This window comes from Calidris pugnax, unplaced genomic scaffold (assembly GCF_001431845.1).
Source record: "Calidris pugnax isolate Ruff unplaced genomic scaffold, ASM143184v1 scaffold14, whole genome shotgun sequence".
Lineage (NCBI taxonomy): Eukaryota > Metazoa > Chordata > Aves > Charadriiformes > Scolopacidae > Calidris > Calidris pugnax.
In genome coordinates, this window is record NW_015090793.1 from 13,667,666 (window position 1) to 13,688,483 (window position 20,818).

A 20,818-nucleotide genomic window follows, 5' to 3' on the forward strand; every position below is an offset into this window, starting at 1 on the left:
ATTAATGAAGTGTAACACACATCCCTGGATGATTACATCCTCAGCAGCTAGCTGGAATTGGGAAATAAAAATCAGTAAAAAACATTTTTGGTGTAAGTCACAAAGTCTAAACAAGTATTCCACAACAGATTTTCCATCCTTTCTACATCCTAGATGCCATTAGCAGGAAAACAGCAAGGTCTGGATTATTACTCCAAAGCAGTATTTTCCTGTAGCCTTATCTGTTCTAAGCAAGTAAACTTGTTTATATGGCTTCCTGTATTTCCTACAGCCATGAGGGATCGCAAGGGACTGTAGAAGAATGCAAGGACACAGAGCAGTCCTGTGCCAGGTTAGGGATACTCCCAAGATGATCTTTTCCCTACGCCACGTACCAGTTCAATGGCCTGAAGTAATACACAGCAACTCCTACTACTGAAAGTAAGCACAGAAGTTGCTATAAACTCATCTTCCCAAGCCTTTCACATGTCTTATTGTGCTTGTTATGTGTCATCCTTCCAAAAAAGATCTGTATGGCATATGATCCACAAGAGATTGCAGTGCAAATTTATAGCTACAACTCAGTGAACTTCCTGAAAAAGTGAGAAAGTACAAGGAATGGAAAAATACAGCATATAGTGGAAGAATACAGTATACAAAGAGGGAAAGCTCTTAGATAAATCAATGGATAGCTATTTGGCACCTATAAAAATACAGGTGGGGTCCTCAATTTAGAAGGAAATTCTTAGATTTAATATGCTGAAACTATACTTTTGTCTAACAGCAATTCAAAAGCCCTCAATCACAACTGGGGGATCAAAACAAATGTACATGTACAAATGGCACAAGGAGGTGGTTCAATTTGAAAGACAATGCTCCTGGAACAGAACACGACCTACTGGCTTTTCCCCATTATTCTTGAAATTCTCTATTATTCTTGAAAGACCCTAATGATTTCAGTGGAAGAATGGTAACAGAGCTGATTTCTGGAGCCTAGGATTGATTTTTTTATCCTGTTTTCTTAAAAATCCGAACAAACCTTTCTGTCATTCTATGGCTCTTTACAACTGAGGAGCATCACCCATCCTAGGGTTAAATTCCTCAAGCCTATCAAAAAAACAAGTATTCTACCACCAACTTACATGCTCAGGCAAAACCAGATCTCCACAGCCACTCCAGTATGGCCACAAATGTAGGAATTATTCATCAAACAATAACTTATCTTTAGGAATGTCTCGCAACTCTATGCCTCCCTTCATCACAAACAAGTTTATAAGAGAGCACCATAAGTTTATCATAAGTTTCACAAGACCCATCTCTCCACAATCCGAAATGTGACTTTTCTTATGCACATTCACAAAATATATGCAGTTAATAAAACTGCAGCCTTTGTCTCCTTTTCCCCCTAAAGAAGCTCAATGTACTGCACTTTGTTTTTCCAAGAATGACAAATTAAGACCTTTTTAGAATAAAAACCCTCTATGTCAAAAGTTCCATGTTTGCCATTTATTCCAAAGCATTTCTGGCAAGTTTTAGTGTTTATTATAAAACATAACAGTGTGAGTATTTCTGTCCTTGTGTAATGAAAGAGCTATAAAATCACCAAGAAGACTCCATGAGTTGAGGGTACAAAAACCAGACTCACTATGCAAGGTTTGTCAATTTTACAGAAGGTAAAACAGAGAAAATAAAATTCTGAGCTACGCTCATGAGCATTGCTTGCTATTAAAGATACCTCTTCAAAATTAAATTTTCACATCAAATGTTCCCTTTTTTGAGCCACAGTTCAGCTTAGCACTTGAGTACATGTTTGGAACCCATTTATGTGCGTATGTCCCAATCACTTCCTTAAACACTCTGCTCAGCTAGAACTTGAGAAATCATTATGATGCTTCTTTTTTAGAGCGTCTGTTAACACATCACCAGTGACAAACAGCTATCAAACTCAACTATCTCAAAAGATGGAACAATCTTTAGAAGTAAAAGATCACTGAGAAGAACTCTCCCAAGCTGTCCTGATCCTTCTTTGCATTGTCTTTTTTTTATAAACAAGGTTCACATGCTTCCTGTGGGAAACTGTAAAATATCACTGTGGTACATTATATTTCTTGATTTGTCACCTATAAAAATGAGAGGCAGAGTCGAAAGTTTCTCAAAAGAACACTCATCGTAAGCCTGCATCAGAAGCACTAAAATAAAGATGACGGTCTGATGAAAGAATTGTTTGCATGAGTGCTAGGAACAGTTTGTCTTTCTCAGTCTGTAAAGTTTAGAAGGAAAATATCTTTTCATAATCTTTGTTCTGCAGTGCATTGCCAGCTTTGCTCTATAAATTCAACAGGTATTTTACAGAATGGTTTCCATTAAATTTATAGTAGATTATTTTGTCAGCAATAAAACTGGCTGCATTTTTTTCAGTTAAATAGTTTTCAACAATCTGTATTTTTCAGTGACATTGTTTTTCTCAGAGGGAAAAACACACTTATCTTAAGTACAGCAAAAAAAAAAGCCACCTTCATTCTGCAAATTCAGAACTATTTTTAATCTCAAATTAAAGCCATAGTAGGGCAAAAATATTTTCAAGATGAAAGCAAAAAGTGTTGTGGTTGACTTTAAGCAATTTCTTGAGGTCTTGAGTTTGCAAAACTGATTTATTTTTTCTTACTCTAAATTAGGATAAAACAATTCATAGCTGACACTCAGTCACATAAAGGTAAAATACTTGGTTCCAGACTGTAACAATGTTAGGGATAAAGCTGTGGTCTAACAAAATATAAAAGTTGGGAAAAAAAATAGCTTCAGGGCATCTAGTTTTTAATGAGCAGATTGAAGCAAAAATTATTTGTGCTTTGGGGTTTTTTTTCTTTTTTAAGAATTGTCTGAATTTCTAAAAATAAATAATATTGTTAATGTGGGGGGTGTTTTTAGGCTCCCTAGTCAAAAATTACATCAACACATGAATAAATGAGAAGCTTAGTCTGATGTTTTTCGGAAGCTGATGTCTATATTACCAATTATGGTCATGCCCAAGAAACTATAAACACAAACATAGACTACTCTTAAAATACTACTCTTCATTCTTGCTGATGCAAAGCTTTTAATTAAAAGAAACAACCAAAACCCTACTGCTTTTCCTGGGAGGTAGGCAGTCTACAGAGAGAAGAAAAAAAAAAAAAAAAAAAAAAAAAAAAAAAAGAAAAAAACAGTATAAAAAATAAGAAGATATATTGCAAAAGCTAAGGACATGTATGTGAAACACCAAATTTAGGACAGATTATGACTATTTTCAAATGCAAATTCTCTACGTTCTCCTCAGAAACTGCCCCAACCTTTAGCTCTGCCTAATTATCCAGTCTCTCTCCTGCCAACTCTGGGCTGTCTAACTCGCACACATGAATACATCATCCATCCACTACTCATGTTATACAAACATCTCCACATTTTTCCAGTCTGTTCTTTTTTTGGTTCAAAATATTCTCTATGATTAGTACCCTATCCTGGGACACACAGACAGCCCCTGGAAATCATGACAGAGTTAGACTGGACATGAATATCTGTTTTCAGCATTTCAAAGTCAGACTGAAAGTAACATACTCCTGTTAGACAAATTCCAATTTGGATATACTATATGTTAATATATGAACTAGAAATGTTCCAGAGGAGATATGCAAAACATCACAACAATTCAGTGACAAGTTTTCACAGAAAAATAGAGCTATAAGAGACTGAAAGCTCATCTAGTCTATATCCCCACCCCAAACCAGCAATAACTACACTTAGATGATTCTTTACCAATACATGCCCAAGCTCTTCTTAAAAACATACCATGATCAACACTCCGTAATCTTCTTCTCATAATCCTTACTGTTAAGGAGTTTCTTTTCTAATAAGACACTTCTTCGCACTTGAAGCCCGTTACCTTTAATACAGTCAACATAAAGAGGGAACAATATACTCCCTTCTTCCCTGACACATCCTTTCAAAACTAAGTATCACACTCCTTTGTAAACATTTCAGAGTACATGGGAAGTAAGCACAACAAATACTCCTATCACCTAGACAATATTGCACTCTACAGTAAACTCTTCCCACAGCAGGAAGAGTTTACAAGGCACCATTAGCACTTGCATAAATATTTTGTGAAAAGCAGAACTCATTAAGCCAACTAAGAATCACGAGCTGCGTGCATATTCTCACCACAATAACACCAACTCTCCCATCACATCGTCACTGACCACATCTCTGTCCTTCATAGCTTCCTTCAGAATATCTCCAGTTGTGTACTAGCCCCCTGTGCCCCAAACCACCTCCCCTCACCCAAGACATCTAACTACTGTCTGGGGAAAAAAAAAAAAAAAAAAAAAAAAAAAAAAAAAAAAAACCATAAACCACACACACCACAAAAGAAAACCAAACAAAAAAAACTCCACAACAGCATGTGCTGTGGCTGGTCTTAAAACATACGTAGGAACTGACTAAACCAAAACAAGTGCTTCCATTAAACAGAGCTCTCATTACTTTGCATCCCCCTCTCGCTGTCTGGCCACCAATCTTCAAAAATACTGCAGGAATTTAATTAATCATTTTAAGATCACAAGCAAGACGGTAGCATTTATCCCCCACTTCAAAAGTTTTCTCCAGAGCAGCTTGTTTGTCTCTTTTGTACCTTGGCTAGTGCAGATTTCTTGGCACTCAGAAGCAGTTCTGCCTTTATTTCCTCTAGTCTTTTTTGGTCATCTTCATTCCAGTCTGACACAGATTCCTGAGATCGGCTGGCCAGTTTTAGCTTCACCCATGCTATACAAAGAACACAAAATAGAAAGCAGTTTCCTTTCCATTTTCTCACATCATGTACAATAACAGTTTAACTTAAAAATCAAAATTTTGCTACACATTTCTAGCTACCATGACAAAGACCATTATCAAATAACAGAGCTGACAGACTGACCAGAAATACAGTTTTAAATGGGTCTTTTGAACTTTTCTTTGGAAAGATGGATCCAGGACCCATTACCCAGTTCTGTCACCTTTACAGTCTCAGACTTAAGTCGACACTCTTTCACACAATCCTTTCCCAAATTCTTAACCTGGCACGTGCCTTATTAGGCATGTGGACAAAACACTTCCTTGTGCCAATGTTAGGCAAAAGAAGGTATTCAAACTGGAAGTCCAATTCTACCCCATTCTATTATACTACATAGGATGACTAAAAAACATCGATCATTTAAGCCCTGTCCCATTAAAGTTTATCATTAATAATATAATGTAATCCACCTTTAAAATCAGGGGAACAGACTCCAGTCCTCTTATGTCCATACCTCATCATTTCAAAGTACTTTCAAAGCAATCCTTAAACATAAATATTTGCCGTTCTAATGTAACACTTGATAAAACACAACTGAGACATTTTGTTACCTCGTGCTTTCATCTCCTCTTCATCCGCACTCTTCAGAATTTGTGTTGCACGTATTGCAGGCGGTCCATTTCTCAGGTTTTTGACACGGGCAGCTAGTGAATCTCCACTGCTGCTGTCATCGCTCTCTCGCATGCCTCCTGCCTTGCTTCTGGCTGCACTAGCTTTAGACAATATGCTCTGGAAGCCCTCTGTGACACCAGTGACACTGCCTAGAGGCTCCGAGGGAGGATTCCGCAGAAGGTTTTTGATACGGGCAGCTAGTGAATCTCCACTGCTACTGTCATCGCTCTCTCGCAAGCCTCCTGCCTTGCTTCCAGCTACACTAGCCTTAGACAACGTGCTCTGGAAGCCTGCTGGGACATTGGTGACACTACCTAGACGCTCTGTCAAAGAAGAATTCCCCAACTCTGAAGTTCTTCCACTGCTGACTTCACTACTTCCAATGCTTTGTGCAAGACCCACATAACCAGGTTGATTTCTGTCTGTAGTTACACTACTACAGCCTTCTGGCTCAGACCTTCCTACAGATTTTCCTGTCCTAAACTCTTTGGTCATTTCCTTCATCACCTCTTCGCTGTTGCACAAATTGACATCAAAAGAATTTTCACATCTTAAATTGCATGTGCTATAATTAAGAGGCTTTATTACCAAGCCCTCTTCTTGCATACTGCTTTGGGCCATAGTCTCATCCCATGAATGTATCTTCTGAAACTGGGGGACGCTGTCCTTCACTAACATGGACTCCTCAGGGACATCTTCCTTTCTCATGAGCACTGAGGAAGACTTAGCAGTTTCTCTAAAAGAGGCAGTGGAAAAGACAGGATCACACTGACTGCCAGCTATATCCTCTGCCAAAAGCTTATGTGTATTGCACAGTGCACCAGACCCAATCAAAGAATCACTTTCTTGACCCTTATTTCTCCTACTACCTACACTAGAAGTTTGTGATCTTCTGTCAACTTCCATTTCATTTTTAACTCCATCCAAAGAACCAGTAGTCCATCTCTGTAGGCTGCTAATTACATTTTTTGACTCATTTTTAGCTAGCAGATCCTGAACACTTTTTGCAACAAGCATGGGACTCTCTCTGTCAGAGCAGCAGTCAGGTGAAGCAGTCTGCTGCTGCTGGTTTGGTTCAGTTAGTCTGGAAACAGCTGAACACTTTGCCTCTCCTTGTGTGACAAGCGGAGCAGTTATCTCCAGTTGGTGGCATGACACCCTGCACTGACTCACTGGTTTGTCTCCAAAAGATCTTGAGAGGCGGGGAGAGAGTTCACCCAGTGACAGAACATCAAAACCAACTTCTGAGTTCATTGATGTAGACATAGTGAGAGTGGAAGTGCTGGAGTTAAAACTTGTTTGCTTAATTTCAGCTGCTGATAGCAATTCACCTACAAAGTAACAGAAGATTCATTAAGTTTGAGGCTCCAGAAAAAGTAGTCTTTACTGATGCAACTGTTATCTTGTACTAGAGGGCATGTAAAAGGAGGGAATCATTGAAATACTGGAAAACATTCAGGAAACTGTTTTTAGACTGAGACTTGAACTAAGAATTCCATTACAATTGCCTACTGAAAGAAATCCCTTGGACCATTTTGGATAAATATCAAAGCAGCTACAGAACTTGACTTAAATAACTTGAATAAATGCTTAAACTAGATATTAAATCAATGTTCTTACATAAATGACATAGCGATGTTTGAACATACAAATGAACACTTGGATTATAAAAGCTTGTTTCCCACTACAGCTTAGAAAGGTCCAAAAGTAGACCAGATGCACTTTTAGCATTTGAATATATAACAACTTATTGCTTAAAAAACAAACAAAACAAAACAAAAAAAAAACACAAAAAAACCACAACTTAAGTGCAAATGCTTTTCTTAAATCCATGCTGCCAGGCAGACACAAGAGTGAAGAGCCAGCTCCCAAGTATGCCTGCCAACAGCTATTTTGTTTGTTTCAAATGCAATTTTGTCCCATGGCCCAACTACTGATATTTTCAAGTATATCAAGTAGTCCAGAGCCCAGCTGAATAATATCTCTATTGAGGAGAACTCTATCTCTGTACCAAGGTGTTTCAGTTGCCAAGTCTCCCGCAATGCTTAAAGAAGGAAAAAATAATAAAAGAAAATAAGCAAGCCCAATTGGCATAAGAAGAGATGCACTTAATCACTTCTGGTTAGAAAGACAGGTCAGTGCAGGATTCTCAAAGTCACAGATGTTCAAAGGGTTAGATAGGTACTTCTTGTGAAGAACCTTCAGAGCTGCTCTTCCCCACTGGGTACAAGATGCAAACTCCAAAAGAGAATAATGCTAAGGAAAAGTAGTTGTAATGCACATTTTCATGTTTTAATGACACACTACACGGGCATGTCACTGAAGAACATCTTAACCCTAACTGAACACACTGCTCTTCACATAGAAATGACTCAAACTTGTTAAGGTCATATCAAGATTTTTTTATATATTGAGATGAATGGATTTATGAACTGATCTGGTCAGTTATAAAAACGTGTATGACATTTTGTCATGCTGAACACACCAAAAAGACACAGAAAGAAATAGAAACCACACAAAAAAAAAACCTGGTAACATTTCTTTAATCTTCAAATACAAAACATTTCCTTCTTAAGAACTCTTGTAAAAAGAGGAAAAAAAAAGATAAAATGCACTGCACTGGCTAGAAGGTAGCCATGACCTCTTAGTGAGAAGCCATGTTTTCAAATGTTTTAATGCTGACTTTTCCAATGCCAAATATCTCGTATTTGAGATAGGATAAGATCAACTCATACAAATGAAACAGAGATCACATGAGAAGAAACACACTTGACGCTACCAGGCCAAGAGCAACCTCCCAGGTGAGTCTGAAGTTCTGTGTTCTCTATGCACAACACAAGGTCCTCCCTTCCCCATACCTTGTGGCTGTGGGACGGTCCTCGTCAGCGTGTCAGTGAAGTCCTTCAGTGTTCTAAGCTCTGAAGGGGAAAATTCAACTTCCCTGATTGGTCCTCGGGGTATAAATGGCGTCAGTATAGTTCCAGGTGACTGATCAATGCCAAGGTTGCGAAGATATATCTGGCAAAAGAAAAAATAAGTAACAAAGATGGCAGTCTTACAGAATGTCAGTGGATTCTGAAGCTGCACATGATTTCCACGTCACCTTAAACACAACTTGCTTTAAAACATCTTAAGCTTCATTCATGTTCAACTCACACCAACAGTTCATCCAAAACACTAAAGCAGTTACATGAGATAACATCTCCAGCTTATTTTGTTCTTTGGACCATGAGTGACAAGCCTATTCTCTAGCTTGTACGGTAAGGCCCACATAACGGGCACTTCACAAACCACATGTAGGCCAGCAGAACAACTGACACATCCTGCAATCTCTTCCTCTTTAATTTATCTTTGGCAGCAATTCAGAAATAAGTTGCAAGAACTGTTCCAGTGGTCATAGCTTGTGCCTGCACTCATCAACAAGTTTTTCCCTGGTGCTTTCCTGCCCTTTCCTTCATCATGTGCCAAAGATGGCAACTGGCAGTAGGCTGCAACCACCAAACAAGCGCCCAGCCCTTTCCATAGGATGCAGAAACAACGGAAGCCGACTGCTTCTAGTCTTTTCACTCAAATGCATGCTCTGTACACTGTATGAGCAAGAAGTCTGATACTTCAGAGGAGATTTGTAAGCTTCAGTCTCACCTGTTTAAGGTGAGAAGGAGAACACAAAGGTTTGCTTTAAAAGCCTTTTCCCTTCCCAGATGACCACTGCACAGAAAACATTATCAGACATTGTCTGGACATTGCCAGCTCAGACACACACGCCATCATTCCCTGTATTAATAAATTTTGAAAGCGTGGAGGTATGAGCCTACCAAAGGTCACCTAGGATTTCCTGAAAAAATAATTTCTTCCCTTTTGATAGAGCATCTTAAGTTTGCATACAGACATTATATGCAGGGAAAAAAAAGAAAACACCACCAACCTAAATTTGCCTTGACTTAATCACCTGTAGGGACAAGTTAATTCCAACTCATCTGTACTATGTCCTAAACTAGCCAACAAAATGAAATAAATCACCTTATAGATCTTAGCCAACTCTATTTCCTATGATTTTATTACAAACAACATATTAATACCCATATACGTGGCCTAATCTACTTTACCTTGTCAGTGATTTATAAGAACAGAATTCCTCAGAACTAGGGCTGCAGAACATGCCTAACTATAGTCATAAAAAAAATAAAAAAGGAGTCAACAGACAACCTTTACCTCTCATGAATTTAATTTAAAATATCTCCCCTACAATATTGATATTTGTTTCAACACATATTTGCAGAGACAACTCAGAGAAGAGTGCTTCTAAAACACAGTTCCAAAGACCTAATGATTAAAGGAGTCATCTTGTGAGAGGAACAGCCACTTACTCAGAAGATAATTACATGTTTATCATTAACATAAATCTGCATTTAATTTTCTCTACCATTCAACAGCTATTAGTACAGCTAACATGGCTGCCACAATCTGCCCTCCATTCTCACGAACCATCCTGAAATGGGTAAGGGAGGAAAGAAATCTGTAGTAGCCAAATAAGATACAAAGGAGTGAAGGCATGCAGAGGCTTCGAACATCCTTTATGAGCAACATACAAAGAACCAAGAATGTATGCCTTAAAGACTGGAACAAAGTGAACAAGCAATAAGAGTATTTATAGAAAAAAAAAAATAGGCAATTTGATTTGCCAAGGAGTTCTATGTTGGTTTTGCTATTATTGCAGATCCGTGGGTGTGTGAAGTTCATCTCTCTCTTCTGCAGCCTAGCATTTCCTTAGTCAGCAGTTGAATCTCAACCTCATGTTTGGATAATTATAACCTGATCTTTTGAAAGAATCTGGAAGATCAGAAATGGTTTATCAATGCTCTGCTAAAGGAGCTATAATCAATTTATTTACAAGCCTTTTATCAAACAGATTTCACTTTTTATCACTCACTGTGTCCTGTGCTTATGTCCTTTATGTTCCACCACCATTAGTCACCAATCTTTACATTACTCTTGTACTCTGTCACCACCATAGTATCACCTATCCCCCTATGGGGGAAAAAACATATCTTTCCCATATCCAGCCTTTTATTTGCCCATGTAAAATATTACCTAAAAACCATTTCTTCCATCTCTGTACTTAAGATAAGCTGAAGTAATATCATGGATGAAATTCACCAGTAGCACTGTCCAGCATAAAGCCATTTTATTTAGTCTGTAGTGATCTAGACCCTACCAGAGCCTCCCAGAAGAACAGTGGATAAAAAAAATGGGAAAACTCTGAAATCAGAGTTTAAATTAGAATTGGTTATAAAATGTCCTTTAAGGTTATTTTTTTTAGGCTTACATAAAATGCTTATTTGCATGTGTTCCTAGAAGATGAACTATGGCATGACAGGTTCCGAACATGAGTACATATCAGAAACTATCAGACACTAGAGCATGCTAGTGTCTCACTCCTGTGATACCTTCTGTGTTTCTGTCCTGTTGTCCCCTAACTGTAGCAGCTCTAGAAAGACTTACTGAGAAAACCAGGACATCACTCTACGACAGCCGAGTGCACTCTGATTACTCCATAATCAGAAGGTAAAAAAGAGTTACAAATTTTTGTTAGAAATTAACTTACCGGGATCCTTTCTTCAATATTAAGCTCTTCTTTCTCTGGAGTTTCCAAAGAAGTTGCTCCAACAGGGATGAAGTTATCTTTTGCACTGCTGAAGAAGTACCTGGAAACCACTGAAGAGCACCCAGGAGAGCCCAAGTCCCCCTGGCTGCTTTCCCCAGCACTAACAGGCAGAGTCAAACTATCTGGGGAAATATCACCAAAATTGCCCATGCTAACATGGCCAGTAGGAATATTTAGGTTGTCAGAGTGATTTTCAAGAGGATCACAATTCTTCTGGTCATCAGTTGGAGAGTTTCCACCCTCTCGAAGGAGCGGAGCAACTCCTTCACCGGAAACAAAAACATTTGGGTCTGAACTTTGTCCTGTACTATTACTTTCTGCCTCTTCACCACTAGATCCAGAAACAATCTCAGCTGTGAACTTTTGTATCACAGAGCCTCCTAAACTATTTTCAGACACTCCTAAAATGTTACTTTTATCTTCTAGAGGCCGCACTGTCTCCTTTGAATTTGCTGGTGGAATAACTTCAACCAAGGATGTGTTCCTACTGGAAACATTTACCGCATTGACAGACTGAGATCTATTAAGAAGGTGCATAAGCAGTAAGTTTTTATTATGAAAATGCAAACTTCCCAGGGAACCTGTCTCTCTAGAGGAAGCAGCAGCAGCATAATCCTTGGGGTCTCTACCACTTTTTTGTATTGACAAAATATTGTTTGAAGAACTGGTAATTGCACTGTAGGCTTTCCTTCTACAAGAAACCCCACCTGGGTCACTTGAAGTCAGTGCATCAGGTATCTCCTCTGGCTGGCTCACATTCCAAGCCCCTACCTTTTCCATGAAACTAAGTGATGGGAGTGACTGAATTCTTCCAGTGTGGGGATATTTCAATTGTAAGGACTCAAAACAATCATTGTTTTCTTTCTGAGCACACTGGAGTGAAAGTTGCTCCTCACCAGGTACAGGTGTACTGCTAGATGACTTCTGTGAAGTTTCTTCATTTAAGCATGAAGGAGAGGCCTGAGTATCTGATTTGATCACAAGGACACCAAGTTCTTCTGCCTTAACATTTTTCTTTAGTAGTATCCCTGGAGTAGACTGATAGTTTGGATGAACAAGGTGCACAGAGAATGAGCCATCACCTACAAGATTAAAGGAAGGGGAAATGCCTGTAATTTTATGTCCCCTTTCTATGGAAAAATCCGAACTAGTTAATTCACTCCTGCTTACTCCAGGTTCTACTTCCACTGAGGCATTCTCACTGCATGAAGGAGCTTCCATTTCAGTCACCGCTACTTGTTTAGGTGCACAATCACTGGTGCTTGTCACAGTAGAGATAAGCTCCTCTTTCTCAGATCTCATTATAGGAGATGGTAGTTTCTGCTGATGATCTAGGAGAGCTCCCTGGATTTCCTCGGCAACAGCCACAAACTTCAAGCTTTCAGAGCCATTTAAATCCACTCCATGTTCCTTTGACAGTTGAGCTATTTCAGAAGTCTTTGTAGAAAAAGCATCTTGTGCATCTGAATTTTTACAATTGTCTTTCCTCAAATCATCAGATAAATTATTACACAAATCAAGCTCATGAACCTTCTTTTCTTTTTCCAGCTTCTCCAGCTGCTTCATGCACCCTTCTGACTCACCCTCAGACATTTTTACCTTTTCCTTTTGCATCTCTCTTTCCCTTTTTTCTGAATTCTTAGTCAGTGCTGTTTTACAAGAGGAGTTTTCTGAAGATGAGAACTCATCATGCCTCAGTAACCCTTTGTCCTCCTCTAAAAGCTCAAAACCAGTAGCTGGTACATCCATGCTGCAAGAGAAACATTGGTCTTTTATAGACGTACTACAGGTCTGCTTTGCAAGAGAAACTTCTGTTTGGTTGAGTCTGTTTGTCTTGGTTAGCATCACCTTTGAAGTGGAGTTTGCTAAATTGTCACTTGTTTGGGGCATCAATGCCTTCTCATTAGTATAATTCTTACAGTCTTCATTTGCCTCCTTGTTCACAGGCAGTTGTCCAGAAAAAGAGGTTTGCTGAGACAACCAGCCACTACCACTGGCATCACAAGGTTCCACATGTCTGAATGAAAAAGGATGCTGGGACAAAGTAAAGCAGTCACTGGGCACATCAGAGGGAGATTCTACGTCTGTCAGTGACACAGCTTCATGGATGTGTGAAGCCTTTGCATGCTCCTGAGACGCACCAGAAACATCAGGGACTCCTCTACAAGAGGCAAGAAAAGTAAGTAAATTTCTGATCAATTTTTTTATTTCAACATCCGTATTCTCTGCTGTAATGGAAGAGGAAAAAGTAAAACTTCACTCAAAGAAATAACTGCAGTTTAGCAACATACACATAAATACATCCTCTAAACAGGCCAAAATGTGAAAAAATGTAAAAAAAGTTCAAACTATATCAAAAACCCTACCGCCCTATAAAATAAAAATTTTTAAATAATATTAGTTTCTACTTAGTAGGTCAATATTTTTCAATCAATTTAGGACAGAAGTATTTTTTACTAACAGGATGTTTATCAGTTAAATAAAATATAGAAGCTGCTTTCCATGTGGGTTTGGTTCTTTTTAACATAAATCACCTATGTCAGTTTCATTATGTCAATTATTTCTTTAAAGGATATAAAATAAGCCAGGGTCTCAGAGGGACACAAGAATAAATTCCGATAAACTTCTAATATTTTTATTGTAGATTTTTAATTAATAGTTATTTTATATGAAAATGATCATCAAACCTCAACTAGTATTACTCTATGCAAGTGGATCACTGGCTCTGGTGGAATTAAGTTTTGATCCACAAAGTGAAGTCAGAGTGTATGCCATTAGAAAACAAATCTGTGTCCCATCACACACCAAAGAAAGTACAAGGAAGCCTAAACAACAGCAAAACCGTAAGTATGTATATTTATGTATACCCTTCCTTTTTTCCCCTTTTTAATAAAGGGCAGAAGATTTCTTGCCTTCTTTGCACAAAAGAATATTTGTCACACCTTGAAATGAAGGCTTGAACAAAAACTTTTACTGAAATAGTTATTTCTTTATATATTCAAACTTTATATACAAATACCTATTTAAAATTACACATATATTACTCCATTACAAACCACAATATTATTACATGTATATGTATGCATATATTTACTACTGTAAATAGGACTTGTATCTCATTTTTGTCCCCAAAATTTCATGAAGTTTATTTCAGTCTCTAAGAAAGCTAAAAAGATGTCTGAGAGGGTGGAGTTCCTCATTTTCCGGTTTTCTTCAGGTACATTAAGGATGTCAAGTTCAGAAGAGGCTTGTTCTCGTTTTCCCTTGTTCAAACTCTTTTGAAGGCAAAATAAAAAGAGGAGTAGAACTTTGACAATGCCTTCTCTCTATACCAAACAGAGTAAACTACACCTTTGTCTTATTTCTGTGAGCATAAAACTGTATTTAGTTATCAAATGTAGGACAATTCATGGCCACTCAAGAAAAATGGGTTGTATTCTGTTATGACCCAAGGTAACTTTATCCTACCTTAAGGGAATAAAATCCATTTCTGATTGCTGGAGAAGCGTATCATCTGAAAGTCTTTGGCCTTGTGCTGAATACATCAGCAGTGGAAGACAGGGAGACAACTGACTGTCCTGAATATCTATTAAAAATAAAAAAAACACAGTAATGAAAGCTTGCCAGGAAATCCCTCTTTAGACTGCCCCACCAACTAATAAAGCCTTCAAAATTCAAAAACATGTCAACTGCAGTGAAAATTAAGTAATCCCATCATTTAAATCTCTGATGAAGTGTGTTCCTTCATGTATTAAATTCAACTTTCTAATCAAGTATCAAATTCAGGTGTCTTTTTGTCAATCTCAAAATGCTACATGACACTGACATCTCTAACTTACCCTCTTAAACTTCTTTTTGCACACATCCCTGTCCTTTTCCACTCACTAGTCAGCACCTCCCTTCGTGATTTCCATACAGTCTATACTCATAAGAACACCTCCACAGGGCTGCTATCCCGATCACCATTTACTTCTTTAAAAACCAAGAATCCCCACTGACATCTTCCCCAGTCTTCATTTTACCATAAATTTTGATTATAGCAAAAGCTGCATAGATATTTTCTTTAGGGTTTCAAGATGCAAGTAACATAGTCATCACAATTATACTAATACCACCGTCTATTACTCTAGCAATAAATTTTAGTCTGTCATATATTTCTTTGTTCTCTGAGGTAGTTGGCACTTCTTTTTTTCAGTTCACTGCTTTCCAAAAACAAACAGAAATGTTTTATAACACAAGAATAAAAACAACTATAAACTGGTATCTGATAACTGTAAATGACTACATACACATTTTGATGCAAATAAAAAAAATCCGATACTTTGATAAGTTTTTTTATTTTAAAGCAAAAAGGCTATTTGTATGACACGAGTATGACTTTCAGAATCAGAATTCACATTTATTTAATTTGGGTTCATTAGTTTTCAGCCATCTCAGACAAGCTATCATCTGTATCACCTACAGAAGCACAACCACATCAGATAAGATGACCATTACATACAAAGAATCAAGTTTACATTACGTCAGCTTTATCCTGAGGCTTTCTACAGCTTGTATTACATCACCTGATGAGTGGTATCCAACCACAAGATGACCTTTCTGATTCATTTTTAATGTTTCCAATTATCATTTTTTTAATCACTTTAGAACACTATGTAGTGAGAGGATAATTATATGGATAGAAGTAATTCTACAGCACACAGCAAAGCTGTGGCTCAAAATTTGGATGCCCCCTAGTCCCACCCCATCAGCAGCTAGAAAAATAATAATATGATTGCTATACAATTTCAAAGATTCCCTTCTATCTCAGCAGCTGTCTCCACCACATGGCCAGCCTAATGTCTCCTAGAGGAAGCCAAATTTATACTTTAGCATCTGTAGGACAGATGGCACAAACATGCTACAGCAACTTAAATGGAGTCTTTGTTTTTCTAGCACCCAGTACCTCCACCTTACTTGGTTACATAAATGCATTGCACTAGTCACCATTCCATTTCATTTTGGTCTTAACTATTTACAATACCAAACATGAAAGTAAAAAAAAGCCAAGACTTTTGGAAGTTTATAGGAAAGGAGATGACACGCAACTTAAAAAAATAGGTATGAATAGCTACTCCTAAGGAACTTAACAAGAGAGGGCATTCAGAAGAAGCTCCAATGTAGACTGGCGAACAACTGGGTAAAGCTGGATGAAAAAAGTAATTCTATAACACATGGTAGTGTAAAAAAAAAAGTAGAGGGGAAAACTCAAGACTAGCAGCATCAGCATAGAGGGAGCAGGAGCGAAGAAAATAAGGAACAAGGTCATGGATGTCTCATAATATAACAGTGTCTCAGGGCTCTGTTATATTACAGGGCGTAACCAAGATTGTGGTCTAATGTATCAGGACTGATTGGTATTTATGTGATTTTAATCACAATTTGAATCATCATTAAAAATCACGGAAGAGGGGACTGATCTAACTCACTGTAATCTCCTTAGCATTTATTTTAAATGTACTCACAGAAAACAAAGAAGTTTGTTTTCAGTGGCTGATATTGACAGAACCAAATACAGCTTGCACATTAGATTCCTTACTCAGAACCACTGTCTGGGAGCAGACAGTATTTACAATGCATTTACTCAAATATTTACTATATTTAGTGGACATTTACTGAAACCATTTTTTGTTATTATACTCGAAAATATTGAGTAGATTAACCATAGTTAGCCTGGACATAGAATTGCATTAAAGATGCAAAAACTTGTATTTTAAGAAACATTAAGCTTAGATTCCAACTTGCTATCTCAGCTATGTTAGATGTACTTTTTTTCCTCCCAAATCTTGTTTTACATTTAAAATTATATTAGTGAAGAAAGGCAATAGTAATTGCAGTTATCAAATTAGACTTGTCATCTCACATCATGATACACCTCATATTTTCAGAACTGGCATCTCATTTTTATTCATACAATAGAAGAGGAAAATAAGCTTTCCTGATTTTCAGCTTAACTTCTTCACTTTGAATGAAAATGTGTTTTCAAGTTCAATTGAAAATCAGTGGCAATTAAAGATAAAGCTTTTCTGCACAATGAAGACTGGGTGTGCTGTCTTTGTAAACGAAGAAACAAAAAAGACTGAGGAGGTGAACCAAAAATAATTGGGAAAAAAAGCTGTCAAATGCTGTCAAAAATGCATCTACACATGTATTGACAAAATAAATGCGCATATACACATACATACACACACAACAGAAGTCACAACATTTGGCTGATAAATCAATGTTTTAAAGATAAATTATATCAACAACAATTTAAGTACCACTCAACATTTGTATCAAGAAAGTCAACCCAGTACAGAAACAGACAAAAAATGATTTGGCATTCTCCAAGAAGTATTATAAACAGGAAATCCTCACTGCATCTAGTGAGCCCCTTCAAAAGCCATTCTTGCCCCTGCCCTATTTGAAACTTCAGAAATCCTTAAGTTCTTACAGGGAAGGCACCCAGAGGAGGAAGATATTTGCCAAGCAATAAATATCCCACTGCACAGACCATTGATACAGGGCAGTCTGGGTCACCTGGCATCACAGTATGGCAAAGGATACAAGTTTTAGTATAACTGAAGTCCAGCAATACATTGGTTGGAATGAAGCACCACAGCAAATCTAACGGAGTCAAGGACTACCTCAGAAAGCAACAACTCAGATGAGGGCTTGGGGTCATGACAAACAAACCACTGAGAAGACGCCAGTGCACTACTGTGTCCAAAATGGCAAGCAAATTTTTCATATATACAAAAGCAGGAATAGTGAATAAGGAGTAACAAGGATTCTTTCCAATCTTGTACTGAAACTACTGTTGAAGTGGAATTTGCAGCTTCTGATGACCATAACTCCACATTTGTAGGAGGATCTCAGGAGGATCAGAGAAAACAGCTAAAAGATGAAGAAACACGCCTCAACACAAGAGCCTCCTGCAATTAAAACTATTTAGTGTAATCAAAGAGAAGATTAAGTGTGACTTGATTACATTTGTACGTACATATGCAAGAACAGAAATTTGACCATTGAGAGCCCTACAGTTCAGTATATAACAAGAATCCAATGTAAAACACAGAAGCTATGCAAACCTAGGTGACAAATAAGACAGTTTTGAGCACATTGACATGATACAACAACATAGCTCGCTCTCTAAAAAAAATGCAAGGCAGTTTACATATATCATTAATGGCTATAACAGTTATTTGAACAGCACAAACAAGTCTTACTTCAATTCCCTCTTCCCTCCCTCCTCAGCCTCGTAGATGTAGTCCTGAACACGAACCTCTGAGTTCTCTATCTCCACTTGAAGCAGTAGGGACAGCCCTAACATCTCCACTCCAGCCGAGATAGGCGTTTCCCCCTCTGTTTTTGCACAGGCAAGAGAACTCTGATCCAGCTGAAACATAACCATCTCCATTCTCCAACCCTATCAGTACCTTTCAGTCTGAACAGCAAGCTCATCTGATTGCACTGATTCACGTAGTGGGTTTAGCAGAGGGGATGCAGCAGGAACAAATATGCAGGACGAGGAAAAGCCAGACTCTTCCTTTACAGTAGCAGTCTTTAGCTGACTAAATATATTGCAATTCTACATCCTCAGACTAGCTTCCATTTCAAGCAGTCATGCTCCTCTGACTTCTCCAAAGAATGTTCTGGTTTTGCCACATAGCAGAAATCTGCCTTGGGCTGACAGTACCCTATCTTCCCCAGAGGTTTCCAGTCGGAGGAACTGTGGTGGGGTGGTGATCACTGACTTGAAGCAGCAGGTGACTGACAAGGTCAGGAAAGAAGAGTGAGAAAAAAAGGGAACAGGGGAAGTTAAAAAAAAAAAAAAAAAAAAAAAGGTTGAGAATAGTCGAGATTCACTGCAGCCACATCCTCAGTAGAAACCCTCTCTTCCAGCTTTCCCCCTGCAGCACCCTGCAAAGATGACTTTAAAAGCACTCTATACGGTATAATAAGTGATATTTAACTGAGCTACAAAACTTATTTTTTAGATATATATATATAACTCCAGCCATGTCACACCAACCACCTCATCTGGCTTTTTTGAATGCTTTCTAATCTTACAGCACATGGACTCTAATGCTTTCAGTAACTTATTTTCTTCAGGAGGTGGAAAGATCATCACTATCATATTTTGGATGCTTACGGTGATTTAGGGGCTCATTACGCTCAGACATAACCTAGGTTTTGCAGGCAGAGAAGCAGGTGCTCAATGCTTAAAGCAGCAAGTGACGTCAGTACAACATTCTTCGAGCATCTTGTGTCAAAACAGTAATTCTTCCCGCTGTCACTCTGAAGGTCAAAAGCTTTCTCACAGTTGAATTCACTGAACAAGCAAAGCTGGGCATGCTACTTTATCTTACAGCCTGCTGACAATTCTGAATGCCAGAGTCAAATTGCCATTTGTGGAAGATAGAAAAGGAAGGCAAAACAAAAACAAAACCTTCTTGGCTTTATCAATCTGTTCCACAATGTAGCAGGAGCAATTTCAATACAACTGTCATTGTGATTTTCTCCCCTATCCCCCCAAATGAAATTCAAAACACTTTTTGAAGAGAAGGAGGAATAGATTAGTATTGTAGCTCATGTTTCCCCCTTCCCTCTCACCTTTCCTCCCCTATCTGGAAATTTACACAAAAAGGCTGCAGTTACTGGCATACTCACTAGAGAGCAACAAATAAAATACCAGCCGTTTAGAGAATTCTTACATCTTCGTATCCTTTTAAAAAACCTTATGCTTTCTCTTTAATTACAGTTGCATTTAAAACATAAACCTTGACAAATATCAGGAAATTTTTCTTAAGGAAACAGATTCCAGTTCTACAAACCACAATAATGTGGACAAAATGCTATAAAATATACTATATACAACAATCCTATACAGAAGATGTAGGCAAAAACAAAGCATGCCTAACCTACCGTGTCCTTCTGCTTTTTAATATCTGTCTTAAACCTGAATTTCTTACAAAACAAAATATTCAACATTAACCAATTGTAGCCAGACAGCAACTCACTGTGATGCACACGTGCCTTTTAATTACAAAGCTATCTGTAGACCCAAACATGAGGTAGTCAAGAAGGCTTTTTATTTCATAAAAGAGAAAACATCTTCAAAAACATCTCAGAAGCAGTTCCAAATCCACAGCAACCAGCAATTGATTCAGGCATACCAAGCTTGTCTGCCTGTGTTGTTACGTTAGAACAGAATCTCACTTCATCTTCCTAACACACTGTATTAAAAAAATAATAAAAAAACAACCTTAGGGCAGCAAGGGACAGGGCTTAGTGTTCAGCGTAGACAAAAAGCAACTCTGTATTGGCAAATGTTTGGGATTTCCAATAAACCACCTGAAGCTCCTAAGAAACTAAAAAAAGTGCTGGTCTTTCCCTTAATGCTTTTGTATCACAGGATTTTAAAAGTTCCTCCAGCAGATGTATTACCTCTACAAAAGCTAACCTCATCCCAGATTCTGACTTTACAGATAGAAGTCATCTTGTCTTTGTTTTCCTTCATAGAAATCCATGTATATTCACTACTATAAAGTTAACAAAGAACCACATACAAGAGAATCCCTGAACAAGTAAAACAAGAGGTTCAAGCAGAGAAACAGCATTTTTTTGAACCAGATAATCCAAGTTACCAAAACCGAGTTCAGTCTCTGAAGAAG

General features: G+C 38.0%; 1 protein-coding gene across 2 annotated transcripts in view; it reads right to left on the reverse strand.

The window, feature by feature from the left end:
• Positions 1-20,818, reverse strand: part of ALMS1 (ALMS1, centrosome and basal body associated protein) — a 73,999-nt gene that overhangs the window by 31,140 nt on the left and 22,041 nt on the right. For both annotated transcript variants that reach the window (XM_014936040.1, XM_014936038.1), the window contains exons 4-8: positions 14,589-14,706; positions 11,061-13,281; positions 8,314-8,473; positions 5,395-6,786; positions 4,646-4,776 (exon numbers count right to left, since the gene is read on the reverse strand). In XM_014936040.1, the coding sequence (XP_014791526.1) occupies positions 4,646-4,776; positions 5,395-6,786; positions 8,314-8,473; positions 11,061-13,281; positions 14,589-14,706 (4,022 nt within the window). The remainder of the gene's footprint in view (positions 1-4,645; positions 4,777-5,394; positions 6,787-8,313; positions 8,474-11,060; positions 13,282-14,588; positions 14,707-20,818) is intronic.